The sequence below is a fragment of the Onychostruthus taczanowskii genome, unplaced genomic scaffold (genome assembly GCF_017590055.1).
Source record: "Onychostruthus taczanowskii isolate IOZ18803 unplaced genomic scaffold, ASM1759005v1 scaffold75, whole genome shotgun sequence".
NCBI classification, from domain to species: domain Eukaryota; kingdom Metazoa; phylum Chordata; class Aves; order Passeriformes; family Passeridae; genus Onychostruthus; species Onychostruthus taczanowskii.
This window is the reverse complement of record NW_024505339.1, coordinates 1288882-1307306: the sequence shown is the minus strand read 5'-3', so window position 1 is coordinate 1307306 and position 18425 is coordinate 1288882. Positions and strand designations below refer to the sequence as shown.

At 61.0% G+C, this 18425-nt stretch overlaps 1 protein-coding gene across 11 annotated transcripts in view; it reads right to left on the bottom strand.

Annotated features, from left to right (window-relative positions):
• The window catches only part of MYO18A (myosin XVIIIA), a 32386-nt gene that overhangs the window by 831 nt on the left and 13130 nt on the right, over positions 1 to 18425 (bottom strand). For 4 of the 11 annotated variants that reach the window (XM_041423158.1, XM_041423156.1, XM_041423160.1 and 1 more), the window contains 32 exons: positions 17894 to 17905; positions 17250 to 17426; positions 17081 to 17171; positions 16803 to 16995; positions 16293 to 16379; positions 15567 to 15708; positions 15199 to 15358; positions 14933 to 15119; positions 14592 to 14826; positions 13655 to 13764; positions 13501 to 13566; positions 13126 to 13254; positions 12543 to 12686; positions 11490 to 11579; positions 11285 to 11404; positions 11097 to 11208; positions 10871 to 10998; positions 10606 to 10760; positions 9337 to 9460; positions 9060 to 9260; positions 8654 to 8764; positions 8228 to 8332; positions 7968 to 8114; positions 7764 to 7877; positions 7504 to 7620; positions 7318 to 7401; positions 6959 to 7096; positions 6098 to 6283; positions 5876 to 6015; positions 4600 to 4644; positions 2968 to 3090; positions 899 to 2077 (listed from right to left, as the gene is read on the bottom strand). In XM_041423158.1, coding sequence (XP_041279092.1) covers positions 907 to 2077; positions 2968 to 3090; positions 4600 to 4644; positions 5876 to 6015; positions 6098 to 6283; positions 6959 to 7096; positions 7318 to 7401; positions 7504 to 7620; positions 7764 to 7877; positions 7968 to 8114; positions 8228 to 8332; positions 8654 to 8764; positions 9060 to 9260; positions 9337 to 9460; positions 10606 to 10760; positions 10871 to 10998; positions 11097 to 11208; positions 11285 to 11404; positions 11490 to 11579; positions 12543 to 12686; positions 13126 to 13254; positions 13501 to 13566; positions 13655 to 13764; positions 14592 to 14826; positions 14933 to 15119; positions 15199 to 15358; positions 15567 to 15708; positions 16293 to 16379; positions 16803 to 16995; positions 17081 to 17171; positions 17250 to 17426; positions 17894 to 17905 — 5144 coding nt within the window. In that variant the 3' untranslated portion in view covers positions 899 to 906. The remainder of the gene's footprint in view (positions 1 to 898; positions 2078 to 2967; positions 3091 to 4599; positions 4645 to 5875; positions 6016 to 6097; positions 6284 to 6958; positions 7097 to 7317; positions 7402 to 7503; positions 7621 to 7763; positions 7878 to 7967; positions 8115 to 8227; positions 8333 to 8653; positions 8765 to 9059; positions 9261 to 9336; positions 9461 to 10605; positions 10761 to 10870; positions 10999 to 11096; positions 11209 to 11284; positions 11405 to 11489; positions 11580 to 12542; positions 12687 to 13125; positions 13255 to 13500; positions 13567 to 13654; positions 13765 to 14591; positions 14827 to 14932; positions 15120 to 15198; positions 15359 to 15566; positions 15709 to 16292; positions 16380 to 16802; positions 16996 to 17080; positions 17172 to 17249; positions 17427 to 17893; positions 17906 to 18425) is intronic. The other 7 variants (XM_041423167.1, XM_041423161.1, XM_041423159.1 and 4 more) reach the window with 4 other exon arrangements.

Below are 18425 nucleotides of genomic sequence, written 5' to 3'. Positions count from 1 at the left end.
CCTCGCTGCAAACAACTGCTCGCTGCGCCGAGCTGAGCCCCTGCTCTGCAGTGGGGCCGAGCTGAGCCTGCCCGGGAAAAGGGTCGTGGCCCTGAATGCCAACACCAGTGCCCCCAGACCCCTGAGGGTCCTGGTTGTACCCAAGCCCAGGGCTGGGTGCTGGGGGTGCTGCTCCCCGGTACCCCATGATGCCTTCCCTTCCTCTGGGATAGACAGCTCAAGGCAACCACATTTCCAAAAGGATTCTTTCCTTTCCTCCAGCCACTCTCCTATTCAGCCATCAGAAAGGATGAAGCCTGCTCTGAAATTGCTGCCAGAGAGCCCAAACACACCCTCTCTGCATCAAACAGCATGCAGAGCTCCAGAGTCCTGCAGGTTGATGCAAATTCACACCCCGAATTCCCATCACAGGCACCCATCAGGGCACAGGGCAACTCTGTCCTCCAGCAGCCCAACCTGGTCCCCCCCTGCCATGGGTGAAGCCTCCCCCCATGCTCACACACTGGGTGCGTGTTAGTACCCATCCCACTCCCCTCTGCTCCTGGGGGCTGTGCTGCCCATCAAACCCTTAACAATTTCCTGAAGGAATAAATCCAGATGTGTCCTGGCCGATGGCTGGGGAGCCAGGAAGGGATTAGCGCTTCCTGGTGTCCCGCAGCTGCTAATCCTGACCACGCTGCGTCCTGGCAGCACGGGCAGCGCCGGTCCCGCTGCGGCCACGCCGGGGATCTCCCCACCGATGGAGATGCCCAAAGCAGGGCTGCTGCAGGCACAGCGGGCTGCCCCATCCCGGGCTGCCCATGCCGGCGGAGGAGAGCTCCGGAGTCAGGAGAGGGTTAGGGCGAGCGGTTAGTGGCACACGGGGAGGTTCATGCTGCACGGCACACACCGCTCCCACCTCCTGCCTCAGTCGCTCTCGGGACGGTACAGGTACTTCATCATCAGGTTGTCCACCTGCTTTTTCCGCTGCTTCTCCTCCTTCTTGGCGCGGGCAGGACGTGTCGGCTCCTCGCTCCCCGCCCCCCGCGGGCCCTTCTTGACACTGGAGGTGCTGCGGTAGGAGCTGGTGGAGCCGGAGGAGGACTCGGAGGAGGAACTGGACTCGGATGATGACTGCTGCTTCTTCTTCTTCTTCTTGGATTTCTTCTTGCTTTTCTTGGCACGCTTCTTGGAGCTCTTCTTCTTCTGCTCCTCCTCTTCCTCGGAGGAGCCCGAGCTGCTGCGGCACCGGCAAGTGTGCCGGGAGAAGTCGAGGGCGGACGCGGAGCGGCGCAGGCTGCCGGAGGGGCGGTCAGCGGCGCCCAGGGGGGCCGCGCTCCGGACACTGCGGACACTCCGGACACTGCGGACACTCCGGCCGTCGTCCCCCGAGTCGGGGCTGGAGTAGCCCCTGGCCGGCAGCGGGCGGTAGCTCAGCACCTCTTGGATGGCGGCTTCCAGGTCGGGGTCGAGGTAGGAGCGGTGGCGCACGGGACGGGCGTCCCCAGGAGCCTCCTCCTCGGAGGCCGCGCTGCGGGGCCGTGGGGGCACGGAGAAGCTGCGCCCCAAGAGGGGCTGCCCGCGGGACCCCTCGTCCGCCTCATCCAGGCGGCTGCGAGCCAGCGAGAGCCGCGACTCAGGGCGACCCTCGGGGCCCCCGCGCCGGCTCCGCAAGCTGCCGGGGCTGGAGAGGGCGAAGCTCAGCACCGAGCATCCCTCGTCCCCATCGTCGCCGTCCTCCAGCCCGCGCCAGGAGGCGGAGGAGACGCGGCTCACTGGGGCGGAGGCGACAGACGCTTTCTCTACGTCGGTGGCCGAGAGGGACCACCGCTTGTCCAGCCCTTGGCGAGCCCGGCCGCTGGCGTCGGCGAAGGCTCGGGCGATGACGGCAGCCCGGTCCTGGGGCTCGCCGCCGCGGGCCGCCCGGCGCGGAGGGCGCTCGGGGGAAGGCGGCCGCTCGCCCAGGGCGCTGAACAGCGTCTGCTCATCCCCGAGGCCGCCTATGGAGTCCTTGAGGCCCGGCCGCTTCCTGTAGCTGAGGGAGCTCAGCACCGACACCGGCCGCTCCTCGGGCTCGGGGCCGTCCGGCGGGGCTGACCTGCGCCGCGGCACCGCGGCCCCGCACGCACCGGGGAGACAAGAGAGACACGGAGATGAGCGGGCGAAGGAGGGGCCGACGAGGCGGCCTCGGCAATTTGCGTCAGCGGGAAATGGCATCGTGGAAAAATGTCATGTAAATGGGGGAATTGTTCTAGCCCAGCACTTTGATCCCCCTTTAAAGTGTTGCCTTCAATTTATTTCATTGTCGGCTACCTGGAGCCGCTGCGTTTGATTCCCGACTTCAGAAAAGGTGGAATTATCTCCAATAACAAAATGTTTTACATCTGCACCGCTGAATAAATTAAACCAATTAACAGAAACCAGCTCAGATCTTTCCCCCCTGCTCGGCAGAGGGAGGGAGTCCCCTGGGACTCCTGGAGCCCTGCTAGGAAATTGGGTTTGGATAAAAGCAATCTGTGCTCAGCAGGCAAGCGTTTTCCAAGGGGGAGTGGGGCTGTGTGCCTCAGCCCCATGCTGTGGGTGCACCTGGGCACGTTCCCCACCTCTGCCAACATTTTCTGAGAGGTGTGGGGAGAGATGGGGTGGGGCTGCAGAGAAGGGCAGGATGGAGCAGGGAATCAGTCCTGGAGAGATGGAATGCTGCACAGAGCTAAAGCCCAGCACCACAAGCCCTGAGATGGGGTGGGGGCTATGGATGCTCCATATGCCTCCATGGTGGGATGAGGGAAGGGAGACCAGGGAGTTCCCCCTGGGTGGGGGGGACGTGTGTCCCCAGCATTAATCCTTCCCTGGCCATCCACGCAAGCACCAGGTGGGAACAGAGCACCAAATGCCACATCCCAAAGGCATCCACCCAGCCCTATCCATGTCCCAGCACAGCTCAGCACGTCCTCTGCCTGCCAGCCCCATGCCCAGCCCTGCACTCACCTGCTGCCTTTCAGGCTGCCATCATCAGAGAGCGCTTTGGAGGAGCCTTTGTTCTTGGAGAGCCAAGACTTCACCCCATCCACGCGCTCCTCCAGCTCCGAGTCCACATCTGAGTCACCGTCGCTGCCGGAGGAGCGGGTCAGGGTGGAAGAAAGCAAGAGGTCAGCAAGAGGCAATGAGTTTTTGGGTGCTGGAGAGATGGAAGTGCACTGGAAGGCACTGAACCCCTCCAGCACCCACTGCCTGTGTACCCTGGCATGGGCGAAACGCCATCCTATGGTTCTGCTCCATCTCTGGGACATAATCTGCACACACATAGTTCAGCCTGCAAGCCAGGAGCTCCCTGAAGCACCCCCAAACCCCTGTGGCTGCCCAAGGGGCTCCTGCACCCTCTGCCCAACATCTCCCTGTCACTGCCTGGCTGCAGAGCTGGAGACAGCAAGGCCTGGCTTCGGGGCAGCAGGCAGGGCACAGCTCCAGAAACACAGATTTCCAGCTCCAGGACTGGGAAGGAAATAAGTGGGTTCATTTTATAGGCTGCCGTCGAGCGCAGAATTACAGCGAGGAAGAGCAATGCTGATGGCCCCGGGTAAACAGGAGTTTAGCAGGCGGAACAGAAACGGCTCTGGCACGGCAGGCGTGGGAGCACAGCGGGCAGATTTACAGCCCTGCCGTGCCCGAGAGCCCCTGATTTACGTCTCGGCGTAAAAAAAGTCCTATCTGGCTTAAACCATCTAATTTATAAGGGCCGTTCGTAACCATATTGATTGCCTTTAGAAAGAAGGTGCTGTCTGCATTGCAAAATCCATTCCTCCACGTTAAAAGCATCCCTGAATAAATCTCTCTTAATACCTCACCGCTTACTGCTTTCATTAGGGCCATGGCAGCACCGCCGGGATCTATACGGAAATTGAAGCGGTGTGGTCCCCTCTTGCCACCCCGCTCCCACCAGGCCACTGCAAAGAAGGGATGGGATGTATCACAGGATCTTAAATGGCCTTTTGTCCCCCTGGTTTTGGGCTTATTCCCTGCTGGGGAATGAAAGCAAACAGCACAAGGGACAGGCCTGGATAGACCCTGTATATGAATCCTTCTCTTTTTAAATTCAGAGCAACGAGCCGCTCTCCATCCTGCGCATCTCCCTCCCCTGCAATACATCCAGGCAACGCTGGGCTTGGGAAAAAAAAACCACCAATGAAAAAACCCCACAGAATGACACAAAAAAAACCCCCAACGAGCCTCAAAAACAAGCTCTGGGGGCAGCTAAGGTTTTTTGACCGTTGGAATTAAGCTCCACATCAAACACAGTTTATGTCCAGGCAAACGTGCCGTTAGTTAAGCAGGACCAGGGCTGTGGGAGCGACCATGGATGGGGCATTAATTAGTGGCAGCAGGGCTCCATTGCTGCCCCATGCTGACACATTTGTCATCAGCCATGGCAGAGCATCACCCCCCACCCCATCCCAGGGGCTCATCCCGTCCCCATGCACGGGATGTGGTTATGTGCCGTGCCGTGCCGTGCCGTGGGTGCTGTTAGGGCATGCAGAGTTGGGCCAGTGGCATGCGGGACCCCGGCCCCTGGGGGTGAGGTGGGGGTTAGGGGAGGGGAGGAAGGAAAGAGATGCTCCTCACATTTTACTCTTTCTTTTCTGATACTTTGCCACCATGTCCTGCAAACTGGGAGGGGTTGGAGGGGGCAGGGTCAGAGGGGGGAGAAACACAACAGAAAAGAAATTAAATAAATGAAAAAAAAAAAAAGATCAAGTGGGTGGGAAAATTAAATTATGGGGAAGGGTCAGGGGAGGGAGGTGAGGCTGCCCTGTGCCCCTGGAGAGGGGTTGCACCCAGACTGGGAGGGGTTGGAGGGGGCAGGGTCGGAGGGGGGAGAAACACAACAGAAAATAAATTAAATAAATGGAAAAAAAAAAAAAAAAGGCCAAGGGGGGGGGAAAATTAAATTATGGGGAAGGGGCAGGGGAGGGAGGTGAGGCTGCCCTGTGCCCCTGGAGAGGGGTTGCACCCAGCTGGACCCCAGCATCCCAGGTTGGGTGCTGGAGTGTATCCAAAGAAAGGCAACAGAGCTGAGGAAGGGTCTGGAACACAAATGTGATGAGGAGAAACTGAGGGAGTTGGAGGGGCTCAGCCTAGAGGAAAGGAGGATCGGGGGGACTTTTTCACTCCCTACAACTTCCTGAAAGGAGGTTGTAGCCAGGGGGATCAGGAGCTGCTCCCAAGAAAAAAGCCATAAAACGAGGACATGGCTTCAAGTTGTGCCATGGGAGGCTTAGATTTGATATAAGGGAAAATTTCTTCACCAAAAGGGTGGTCAGGCATTTTAACAGGTTGTCCAGGGAAGTGGTGGAGTCATTGCCTGGAAACATTAAAAAAAAGTGTGGATATGGCACTTGGGGACATGATTCAGCGCTAACATGGCAGTGCTGAGTTAATGGCTGGAGTCGATTATCTCAGAGGTCTTTCCCAACCTAAACAATTGTATGATTCTATAATTCTATCCTGGGCTGGGCTGGATCCCAGCATCCCAAACCTCCTGCCAGCTTGTGCTGCCCTGGCTCCTGGGGCTCCCTGGGCTGTTTCCAGCCAGCTGGCAGGATCCTGGACGCATTTCAGGCACCTCCACAAGTGGTTGAAGCTCATGGGGGCTGCGGGTGGACGGAGGGATGGATGCACAGATGCATGGACTGATGCCTGTGTGCACAGGTGCCCGATGCATGGACGGACAGACACGGGTGCATGGACAGATGCACGCGTGCACGATGCATGGACGGATGCACAGACAGCATCCTGCCAGGGCCAGGCAGAGCCAAGGGGTCCCTGTGGCATTTCTGAAGTGGCAAGGGGAAGCAGTGACCCCCAGGGATGCAGGGGAGCTGGGCCCAGGTGCTCTCACCTGTTGATGAGGTCCTCATTGCTGTCACTCTCCATCTCATCCTCGATGGCCGCCTGCAGGTCCCCGATGCGCTTGAAGGCCAGCTTCAGGTCTGACTGCAGGCTCTGGTTGGCAGCTTCCAGGCTCTCCAGGTCCATCTCCTGCGGGGAGGGAGTGGGATGAGCCGCATGCCTCAGGGAACACCCCCTTGTGCCCTGCCTGGCCCTATCCCGGGTTCCTCACCAGCTCGTGCTTCTTGCGGCTGGCTTCTGCCTCCTTCTTGGCCAGCTCGCCCATCTCCTCCTTGACATCACGGAGCTGCCGCTGCAGCCGCTTGTTCTGCTCCTTCTCGCGGTTCTCGGCGGCTGCGCGCTGATCCCGCTCCTCCGTCAGCTTCTCCATGTTCTCCTTCAGCCGCGTGGCCAGGCTCTGCCGAGCAGCGGGGTCACCCCAAATCCCCCCACGGACCTCTCACCCCGCAGGTCCACCCTCACCCCGACACCCACCAGCCGATGATGCGAGGACGGATCCCCCTCCCATCGATTTACACAAGGAGATGGAGGAGAAACCACCCCCTCCCAGGGCCAGGGAAGGGGCAGAACAACAGCAAGGGCTTTGTTGAATTGGAAAAATAGATTTAACTGTGTGTGAAGTAATTAAAACATGTAACGTAGGGAAAAAATAGCTCCCGTTCTCCCCCAGCCACTGAGCCAGCCGCTGCATATTTATGGCCCAGGCAGAGAGAGTGGAGAAGGAAATAATAGCTTGGAAAATATGAAGAGGAGAGCTAAGCTGCCGCGCTCCCCGGCAGAGCTGCGGAGGCAGAATATAAAACAGGCTGCGTGCGCGGGACTGGGGAGTCTATAATTTCCCTAAGTCGATGCAGGGAAAGAGCAGCACTTTGCCGGGCTGGACGCTGGATTACTGTTATCAGTGCTTGCAGGGAGCCTTCCCTGTGGAGACAGGGATGGGCTGCCAGAGGGGGAGGGCTGCAGCGTGGGGGGTCGTGGGGAGGGGAGGCACTCAGAAAACTCTCAGGCAGCTTCATGATGGTCCTGGTGCACCCCTGTCCCAGCTGGTGCAGAGGAAAAGCCCTGTGACTACCTCCAGGCGCTTGACTTGTGTCCTCTCGAACTCCAGCCTGGTCTCCAGCTCACGGATTTTGGCCTCCTGCCGGCTCACCAGCGACTTGTCCACCATGGATTGCTCCAGGAACTCCAGCTGGCTCTGCAGACCTTGCAGCTGCAGGAGAGGGCACAGCCTCAGCCTCGGCCACAATCACCCTGCCCCCACTGCCACGCAGTCCTGGAGGAGAGCTGCTGGCCATGCTGCTCCCATCCTGATGCAGAGCTTCCCAGCAGACTGCTCTGTATCCCCATGGTGCAGGGCAGTCCTGCATGGTGTGGGCAGCAGGTCTCTGGGTGCCCCCCATTGTCCTAGCTTCACTCAGGGTGCATCCTCACCTTCTCCTGCAGCTCCTGCTTCTCCTTGCTGACCTCCTCCAGCTGTGCCTGGAGGTCATTCATCTGCGCCAGGTCCCGGGATGCCTGCAGGACACACCAGGGTGATCAGTGGTGATCCCACTGCACTGGCTCCAAGAGGGACATCTTGAGGGGGTGGGGTGGGTGCAGCTGATCCTCCCACTTCACCTGGGCCACAGCTGCCTTGTGCTTCTTCATCAGCTCATTCATGTCCTCCTGGTCCTCCTCCAGCCGGCTCTGCACTTCATTCTTTTCCCGTTGCAGACGGCTCAGCTGCTCCTCCAGCTGCAGGGAGACACAGTTGTCTCCCACTCCTTCCCAAGAATGGGATACTCACCCCCCAAACCCACTCCAAACAGCGTGGGGCCACCCTGGGTGCAAACAGGGCATGGCCCCACCATGGTTCATCACAACCCAAACCTACTCACCGCTGCCTTGGCCTTGGCAAGGTCATCAATCTGCAGGTGGAGGTCCTCGATCTCCACCTCCATGGATTTGCGGGCCTTGACAGCGGCTGCACAGGTGAACTCCGACTCTTCCAGCTGCAGGGATATAGCTCAGTGCCTGGCCAGGGAACAGGGACACCCTGTGTCCCTCAAAGCCTGCAGTATGAGGAGTGTCTAGATGCACACCTGATTCTTGAGCTGGGTGATCTCCCTCTTGCTGGGTGCGTTGTTTTTCAGGTGGTCCAGCATGATCTGAGCATCAGCCAGCAGCGCCTTTGTTCTCTTCAGGTCCCGGCGCAGGCGCTTTTCCGTCTCAAAGTCCCTCTGGTTGGCCTGTGGCAGGGGAAACTTTGCCACAGTTCCACGCCAGAGGGGTGTCCACCCCACCATGGCCACCTCAGGGTCCCCAAAGCAAGGCAGGTGCCCATTGCTGCCCTTCACCCCACCTGCTCGCTGACAGCAGATAACTTGCTCTCCAGCTCCCGCTTCTCTCTCAGCACCTTCTGCTTGTCCTCATACTCCTCCTCCAGCTGCACCTCCATCTGCTTCAGCTGGGGGACAGACAGGGGGCAGCCAGTCAGGGCGGCGGGGAGGGGTCATGACCCCTCCTCACGTGTCCCCACAGCCTGGAGACACTGTGTGACCCCCACCACTGGGTGTTTGCGCAACCAGAGGCACAAAGCCCGGCGTGTGCTGGCCCGGGCAGCAGAAGGACTGGTCGGACCCGCCGGGCCGGTGGAGCCGGCCTGTGGTCGCTGCGTGGGAGCCGGGTGCTGCATGACGGTGCCCAGCTGGCAGCTCCCAGTACCCAGCCAGGGCATGGGGATGCATCCCAGGCCCTCCTGGGCAGAGAGGACACAGCTGAGCCTTACCTTCTTCTGGCACGACTGCCGGATCTCCTCCACCTCCTCATCACGGCTCTCCACCTCCTTGGCATGGGTCTGCCGCAGCCGCTCCATCTCCATCTCCAGCCGCAGCTTCGCCTGCAAATGGTGGGGATGTGGTCAGGGTGAAGGGGACGTGGGCACCCCTCCATACCGCTCTCCAGTCACCACTCACCCTGAAAACCCCCCGGTCTGAGGCCAGCTGGGCTGCCCGCCCCATGGTGACCTGCCGGGCCATGGCACGGAGGGCCAGGAGCCGTGTCGGCCGCGGCGATGCCTGGCCTGCCGCCGGGCTCAGGGCGGCCGCCTCCTCTTCCCAGGCAAGCCCGGCCCAGGTAATAACAGCCCTGCATGAAACCACCCCACCCAGAAACCTCGCCCCTCCCCGCTGTACCTGCTCCAGCATCTGGATGGTCCCAGCCTGCTCATCCAGTTCCTCCTCCTGGTCTTTGACCTTCGCCTCCAGGTCCCTCAGCTGTTTCTTCACCTTGGCCAGGGAGGCTTCATCCTTTGACTCCTGGGAGGAGATGTCCTGCAGCTCTGCCTCCAGCGCCTCCACCTTCTGCGTCAGCCCTGCGATGTCCGAGTCCCTGTCCTGTGAGAGAGAGGGTCACCATCAGCCCGGGGCACCCGCTGATTGGAAGGCTGGGGAGGGTCGGGGGGCTACTCACCTCCAGCAGCTGCTTGAGGCCAAAGACCTCGGCCACCAGCACATCCTTCTCTCGGCTCAGCTTCTCCCGCTGCAGCCGTTCCCGCTGCGCCTCCTCATGCGCCTGTGAGAGCTCGCTGTCAAACCTGCACAGGGAGAGTGGGGTGAGCACTCAGCACCCCAGGGACTGATCCTCAGCCCTGTGCCAGAGACACTGCACCGAGCAGCCCCTTCCTTCAGCAGCAAGCACTGGGAAGGGTGGTGTGCTGCTGAGTGCTTGTTTGAAACACACTGTTGATGAGTCTTTAATTGCCAGCACGGTGGCACGGAGTCACTCAGACACTCCTCCTGATGCCTTCACTCCATGCTAAAGGGGAGTGCAGCACCTGCATCACCAACCCCAGCAGCATCTCAGCTGTTCTCCAGGGCCAGCATGTGCCTGTGGGACCGTGCCTGCCAATGGCAGGGGCTTGGCTACTCCAAAGCAGCTGGGGACACCAAACCTGCCAAGCAGGACATGGAGGGGTCTCTAGGAGAGATGGGTTCTTGTGGTACACCTCAGCTCCCACAGCTGCATCCCAGTGTGGGAGTTCCCCATGACATGGCATCAGTCCCATCCCCACAGGGGACACACGATCCCCTGGACAGGACACAAGCCCCTGCTGAAGGAGTGCTCAGCACAGCCTGCAGCCAGTCAGCAATGTGGCAATCTCTTCCAGTGCCCCTGGGATGGGATCAGCTGGGTTTGCTCCAAAATCACTGCCTCTGGGGCTTGGAAAACAACCCTGCGCTTGAGTTTGTGACCTGCGTTAAACACCTCGGCAGCTAATCCCCATTTTTCCTTGCGCTGGGTAATAAACAGCTGCATTAGCACAGACTCCAATCCGCGGAAATTGAAATTAATTAGATTGGATTCTCTCGCTGTATTTGTGTGTGCGATCATTACCATAATGAGATGAAAGCGTCCCTGCTGCTTAATAACGTTAGCAAACTTTGGGGCTGGGAGAGGGGACTGGATGGCAGCGCGTGCCGAGTGGAGATGCAGGGCATCAGCAGCCTCCACCATGGGGCATGACCCCACATGGATGGGATCACTCAGCTCTGCGCCCCCCCAAAAGGGCATGGGGATCCCCCCCAGCAAACACATCCAACTTTGGCAGCCCCATCCTGCTGGAGACACCTCGGCCAAGTAGGAGCTGGTGAGGTGCCCAAATCCCTGCTAAAATGGTAATGCCACTTCGCCAGAGGCGTGTCCCCCATGTCCCCACCACTGCCAGCGCACGGTCCCCACCTCCGCTGCTTCTTCTCCAGGTCGTGGTTTCGCCCCTGCTGTCCCTCAAGGTGCAGCTTGGTGTCCTGCAGCTCGGCAGCCAGGCGCTGGCACTTCTTCTTCAGCTGCTGCAGCGCCCGCTGGCCCTCCTCGCTGTCCGCCTGCAGGTCCGCCAGCTGCGGGCAGAGGCGGGCAGGCAGTGAGGGCTCTGGGATGTCACCACGTCCCTGCTGTCCTTGCCACGCTGAGGGGACCAGGGAGTCCCTAGAGCTGAGCCCCCACTCACCTTGCGCTCCAGCTGCCTCTTGCCCTGCTGCTCCACCTCCAGCTTGTCCTCCAGCTCCTGCTGCAGCCGTTTCTTGGTGAAGTCGATCTCCCGCACTGCTCGCTCGTATTTCAGCCGCCATTCGCCACCTGTGTGGGGAAAAGTGGTCACCAAGGGGCTGTGGGGGTGGCACAGGGAGAAGGGGACACTGCAGGGTCAGCAGCCAGCACTGGAGGCAGGACAGTACCTGAATCATCATCGTCGAGCTCCCCATTGAGCTCGGCCGCCCGGATGAGCCGAGCCTCCATCACCTCCATCTCCATCGACTCCATCTGCTTCTTCAGGGCATCGTACTTGGCCTGGGAGGGGACATGGCCGTGGTAAGCACTTGAGGGGGACAGGAGACACTGCGAGGCCGGGGAGGGGCACACTTACCTGCAGGTCCTTCATTTCCTTCTCAGCCCGCAGCCTCTCGGCTGTCTCAGCGTCCAGCAGCTGGGAGGCCGACTCGCCGGTGTTGCGCTCGTCTGTCAGCTCTGATGTCAGTTCTGTGATCTGTGGGTGGCAGGAGGAATGGGACCCTGGGCTGGGGCAGGCTGGCATGGCTCCATACCCCATTTTGGCAGAGGCAAAGACCTACCCTGCTCTCCAGGCGGTCGCTGTTGAGCCGCAGCTCGTTACGCTCCTTCTCCACCTTCTCAAGTTTGCTCTTCAGCTGCTGGATCTCTTCCTGCAACAGAGCGGGCGGTGAGGGAGGGGGCAGGCGCAGGGAAGAGGCTGGCGGGTAGGAGGCTGGCAGCTCTTTGCCCCTCCCCAGCACCCCCCTGCACAGGATGAGCAGGGTGGGAGCTCCCTGGGGCTGCTCTCCCCTGCCAAGGGCTGGGCAGGGACTTTCCCCAACCCGCTCTGCTGTCGTGCCGACTGCAACCCCATAAATGGTGTCGAAATGCCAGGCAGTCCCAGAAAAGCTGCAGAGGGGTACCCACATCCCCCGCGAGAGGAGGTGGGAGCAAATCCACACACCAGCAGCTTGCTGAAGGGTTTGGGTGCACCCAGCTCAGGTAGGGAGGGAGGGGGCCCGCCAGGATGCCCAGGGACAACCAGGCAGTGCTGTGGAAGCACGTCTGGCTGCTAACATCTTCCTCTCTCCTCCTCTGGTCCCAGCACAGTCTGGAGGCGCAGCAAGGGGCCCAGGTGCCCCTGCCCAGGTGCCCCCACCCAGGTGCCTGTCCCCAGCAGGTCAGGGTGAAAGCTGAGCCAGGCAGCAGCTCGTGCTCGCCGGGTGCACCAGTGTCTGGTTGCCGGTGCGAGCGGAGCCCCCGCATTTGCCTCTCGGCGCACGGTTTCATTTCCATTCTCCACGCTTGTAATTGGGCTCAAGCAACAGCCGGCTCTCGGGATGCTAATGACATGCTGATTCGCAAATTAGGGAGCAATTCGAGCCTAGTGCTGATGGGGCACAGGCAGACGTGGTCCTGCATCTCACCCCATCGTGGACTCCTGCATCCCAACCCACTGTGGGATCCTGTATCCTAATCCACCACAGGATCCTGTATCCCACCCCAGCATTAGTTTCTGCATGTGACCCCACCATGGGGTCCTGCATCCAACGCCACTGTGGGGCCCTGCCCAGGGCCAACGCTCCCCCAAGCCCTCCCTGCTCCATCCAGCATCCCCCAGCATGGATACCCACGTCTTTGCCGCGGATCTGGTCCTCGGTGAGCTGCACCTCGATGAGGGGCCGCACCGTGGTGAAGAGCTTCCACCAGGGCCAATCCTTCACCCCTTTGTTCTTCTTGATGTTCTTCTGCACGCACCGGATGGCCAAATCCTGGATCTGTGCAGGGCACGGGGTCAGCAGGGGTATGGGGTCAGTACAGGGCCACCAGCAGGGCAAAGCGGGCGTGTTGGTGCTCAGCACCCCTCCATGCTTCCCTTCATCAGCATTTGGGCTAATTGCACCAGCAAATCTGCTGTTTGATCCTCTCCAGCCCCTCTAAATGCTAATCCCGGGAAGATGAGGCACTGTAAGACGCCTATTTTACACCTTCCCTAATGATAAAAGTAGGAGCTGAAGTGTGGCTTCATCCTTCAGTGGCGATGCCCAGCAGCCTCCCTGCCGGTTCCCCCTGGCCCCCCGGTTCCCCCTGGCCCCCCACGGCTCCGGGGGAGGCGGGAGGAGGAGGTGCTGGCCCAGGAGGCGCAGAAAGGCTGCACTGCCCATTTTAGGCGAAATTGTGCAGCAGAGCGGGGAGGGGAGAGTTGCTGGGACGAACCTTTCTCTTCTTGAAGTGCTGCCGTGCCAGGAAGCCCCTGCACGCCGCCTGGAAAAGGGTGATGTTCCTGCTGGTCTGTGTGTCCCGCTGCTCCTCCAGCCTGGCCAGCGATCCAGCCCGGAAAAACACCTGTGGGAGGGGAGCAGGGCAGCGATGGGTGCCGGCATCCCTCCGGCCACGCTGTGCCACCCTCCCGCTGGTGGGGATGTGTCTGTCCCCTCTGCAGGCACTGGCCCTGTCCCACCGTGGGGTTTTATTCCCCGGGCATGAGGAATGCCGTGGGTGGGAGTGAACAGCGCTGCCCTTTTGCTGTCCCACCGTGCCATGACGCACAGCCCTGCCCACACCCACACCCGGTGGTGTCGGGCACCATACCCGGCTCAAGCCCATGTGGTAGCTGCTCTTCTCCAGGTCCAGTGATTCCAGGAGCTCTTCCACTGCCTGCAAGGAGGGAAAGGTGTCAGGGCTAAGCCATTTGAGGTGCAGGGGACCCTGGACCACAGCAGTGATTCTGACATGGGGCACCTACCCGCTTCTCATCCACCACGATGTAGTTGCGCCCATGCTTTTTGGTCAGGTGTGGGGCCAGGACATCAAAGCGCCGCCTGAACTCCGCAAACACCATGTGGTCAGGGTAACCTGGGGAAGCAAGGGAGAGGGGGGCTGTGTGGATGCCCAGGGGATGGCCAGGGACAGCCCCACGTGCCCTGACATGCTGGGGCTCATGTTTTGGGTGAGCTGACGGGGTCACCCCACGTGACACAAGCTCCCCATGGGGTCAGGCATAGCTGGAATGCCCTCAGCCTCCTCAGGAGGTTTTCCTTGGCTGCATCCTCCAGCAGTTTTGGCTGGGATCTGAGGAGAAAGCGGCCAGATCCCTCCTCGGGGGGAGAACAGTGACACATGTTGCCTGTGCAAGTCCTGCTCTGGCTCCACTCTGAGCCACAGCCAACTCCTGCATCAGGCTCCAGCACCGAGCCTCTGTATCTTAATTAACGATGAGGTATTGATGGGAACGTTGACCCCGGCACGGGCGGCTGGCCACGGCCATTGATCCAGGAGGTGTGCAGGTGGCATTGATTTCCAATCATGGCAGGAAGGGTCCGGCCTCCAAGCAATAAACCCTCAGCCGAGTGGCTGGCCAGCCAATGTATCGATAAATGCTTTGCTGAGCACAACCCAGAGGCTCTCGTTACAGCGGGACAGGGGCTGGATGCCAATGGGATTTCTGCCAGGGACCAGCGGCGCCAGGGGAGACACCCAATTAAGGCCATGCCTGTCCCCAGTGCAGATAACAGCCCAGCAGGGGAGGGGGGACAGGGATGGGACCACCCTGGGGAGAGGCTCCAGAGTTCAGAGCACGGGCACGTGCTGAAGGGACTCCTGGGGGTCTTTGGCTCTCTAGTGAGAAGATGCAGCTGGGACCTGGCTGTTGTCCATCCCCTGGTGCTGCTGCCAGGGCTCACCTTGGCGGTACATGCGGAGGGCATCGAGCAGGCGGGAGCCGCGGAGCTGGGCGCGCAGCAGGGGCACGTCCAGCTGCATCAGCCCGGCCTCGCAGTGCTCTGCTGGCAGCTCCAGCTCGCTGCCGCTCACCCGCCGGCACGGCACAGCCTGGGGGTCCCCGCCGCCCCCCGCCTTGGGCAGGAAGCAGTGCACAAAGTGCAGCTTGGACTTCTTGATGCTGTCGATGAGGGCGTCCTGTGGGTGCGGCAGAGCAGGGTGAGCGGTGACGTGCGGCGGTGCCGTGCCCCAGCCAGATGCCCCAGCCAGATGCAGGGATTCCCCTCGGCACGCCCTCGCTCACCACTTGCAGCTTGATCTGGATGCAGAGGGATTTCTTCTTGACGGCAGCCACGCCGGTGGTGAAGGTCTTGCGCATGCTGGTGGCCCGGCGCAGGGCCAGCTGGGAGCCCCCCTCCAGCCCCGCCACCGAGCCCGACAGCACCAGCGCCGAGCCGCCGCGCCCGGCAAACAGGCTGCTGATCACCTTCCTGCAGGGCACGGAGGACACGTCACCCCCCCACGTCACCTCTCCCCCCTGCCATGCTCCCACCCCAGCACCCTGCTCACTTTTGGGACTCCTGCAGCAGGACTGAGGCGTTTTGGGAGGCTGGGTTGTGCTTGACGTAGTTGAGCCATCCCGTAGCATCGTACTCCACCCAGTTGGTCCCTGAGCTGTGTCCCAGGAGGAAGTGTCGGGGTTTGTCACTGGGGAGCAGCGGGTTGTGCCCTGCAGAGAAACACAGCACCAGTGGGCACAGCCCTGGGCACCAGTGTTTCACTGGGGCATTCACAGAATGCCAGAATGGCTTGGGTTGGAAGACACCCTAAAGATCATCTCATTCCAACCCTCTGCCATGGGCAGGGACATCTTCCACTACAGAGGTTGTTTCTGGTGTAGTGGACACATCCCCATGGTTCCAGGGCCCCCTCCATACCTTCTTTGCCCCCTTCCTGGGGGCCATAGTAGGAGAAGAGCCTCTCCAGCAAGGTGTCCTCGTTGCCACCCGGCTGCAGAGCCTCCTCCTCCAGAAGCCACAGCAGCCCCCGCGCCTCGTCCGTGCGGGCCAGAGACCGGACCTGCAGGGTCACCACGTTGGCAGCCACCCCAGCACACCAGGGTCCCCCAGGGCAGGGACATGGGGTGACACAGGGCACCCAGGGCACCCAGGGAGCACCCAACCTCACACTGTGTGAGAGGGCTCCTGATTAGTGGAGACCCAGAAGGGAAAGGGTCCATATGGGACACTCTGGCAGCACATCTCACTGAGGTGAGAAATGCAGTGCTGGGCTGAAGCTCAGCACAGGGATAGTGCCAACAGCCTCCTCCAACAGGGACTGGAAGACCCCAGAGACTGGAGAACCTTGGGGACCCATGGACACTAGGAACCTGAGCACCTTGGGGACCAGAGAATCCTGGGGACCAGAGCACTTTGAAAACCAGAGGATCCCAGAAATCTCCAGGTCCCCTGTCCACAGCACAAGCAGCTCCCAGGACAAGAGGGGAAAACCATGCTGTGGGACAAGTATGTGGGCTGCACACACACTTGTACCCATGCTCTCATGGCCAACAGCCCCTTTCCTCCCCGTATACCACCAAAATGCCAAAAAGCTGCCCATCTGCTGCCAGGATGTGGCTGGAAGGAAGAGTGGAAAGTGCTTACCAGTGCCTGGTGTGAGGACTGGTCCACAGCAGCTATGGAGCCAGAGGAGCTGGGCTCAGCATCAGCCAGGGCGAGCTCTATGTTCTCCTGGTCAGAGGGAACAGAGAAACAGAGGCAGGTGAGTGCCCACACTGCAGAGCAGCAGTGATAGGGAGTGTGAGCCCATCAGGGCGTTGGTCCTGATGGGGTTCAGAGTGATGCGAATGCTAAAGGAGGACCAGGACATGTGGAAAGGTCCCCATGGGCTGTCAGTGCTGAGATGGAGAAGCAGTGACCACCATCATCATCACCCACAGCCACTCCACCACCTCCCAGCCCAGCCCTCCTGTGCTGTGTTCCACAGCCAGCACAGCAACCCTGGGCACTGAGCATCGTGTCAGAGCTGCTCTGGCTGGACTGGTCCACAGTGACCACTGCATAAGAAATCAGTGGGGCACGTAGGAGATGTTCATGTGGGTATGGGAGGGCAGGAGTGGAGGAGGCAACGGCAGCCCTGGGTGTCCCTGGTACCTCCTTGTATCGCTCCAGCTCGCGGGCAAAGGTGCGCTGGTGGAAGAGCTGCTGCAGGCGCTCCTGGGCGTAGTTGTGGCAGAGCTCCTCGAAGGTGGCCCCCCGGCTCTGCCCCGCCAGCTTGGGGTTCTGTGCCCCAGGCGTGTCCACCACTGTCACGGAGCACACCGAGTGCTGGCTCGATTTCAGCGCCCTGGGGGGAGCACAAAGGGACACAGTGGGGTCAGTGGCTGCGGCCAGGCACCCCCCCGCTCTCCTGCTGGCCCCCCAGCACGTACCTGTTGAGAAGGGAGATGAGGAGCGTGAAGAGCTCGGAGTACAAGCCAGCTGCCATGCCCTCCAGGCACTCCAGCGCCGTCAGCTTGGGACCTGGCCAAAGCAAGCCTGAGTGTCCTCAACCCGGCATCCCCTGGGGCCAGCCGCTGTCCCCCCCATACCTCACCCTACCTGTGCCACTGTCCCCCAGGGGAGACTCATCGGGGCCCTGCCGGAAGGAGGTGGAGCGCTGCAGGCTGCCCTTGGGCTGGTGCTTGAAGATGGCAGAGGAGAGCTCCTCCAGGCTGCAGCCCAGCAGGTACGCGGCTTTCTGAGCCCACTCGTGCCGTGCAAACTGCTTCCTCCCAGCTGAAGGGTGGAGAAGGGGGTTCAGGGCCAGGAAGGGCACCCCTAAAAATGGGGAGCATTTCCAAACAGGCCTGGGATGATCTTAGGGAGCCACAGAGTAGGTTAGGGATGATGGGCACAGTGGGAGCACGTTTTGGGGTTTGAGGAGACACAGATGTTTGGGTGTAAGAGGAGCTAGGGGTGAACGGCTTTGTGCTGCTGCAGGGCTGAGCCTGGAGCCACACTGGTGTGGAGCACAGACCCCTTGCCACCACTACCCAGGGACCTCTGAGGCTCTGAGCCACCCCACACGGGGACATGTCCCTGCTTGGTGACACAGCTGCACTGCAGTCAGACAGACAGACACAGAGACACGGACGCTGGGGGCGGTGGGAGCAGGTTAATGGTGACACACAGGGACATAGAAACGGGATGAGGGTGGCACGGGGGAAGGGGAGGCCAGAGACACACGGAGAATGGGACTTTACCTTCGTCGGCGTCTGCATTGCAAAGGGCAGCATGCACCATGCGAACAGAGACACGGGTTAGAAACAACGGCACACGACGGCACGGGGACGCCCTCCTGCCACCACGCCACCGCACATGCCACGCCTGCCCCCTCCCCAGGCACCGCTGCAGTGACAAACCGTGACCAGCGTGGGGACCCCTTCCTTTGAGCCCCCCGCACCATGGACACTGTTGGGGAGCAGCTCGGCTCTGCCCCAGCACATGGGGAGCCACTTTTGGATCCAGCCCGGGGCCAAGGAAATTGTGGGGCTGCTGCAACTCAGCTCTGAGCACTCCAGCGACCACGAGATGCAGGGGAGGCTTCAGCAGCAGCAGCAGCAGCAGCACAGACCCGGGGGTGGGATGCCCACCCCGAGCAGGATGTAACAATGCTCCCCCCAAGCAGGATCTGGGATCCCCCCACAGCAGCCTCCCATGGAGAGGCTCCCATGGAGAGGCTCCGGAGTTGCCTGAGCATCCCGCTGTGGTGGCTGCAGCAGGGCCCTGCTGCCC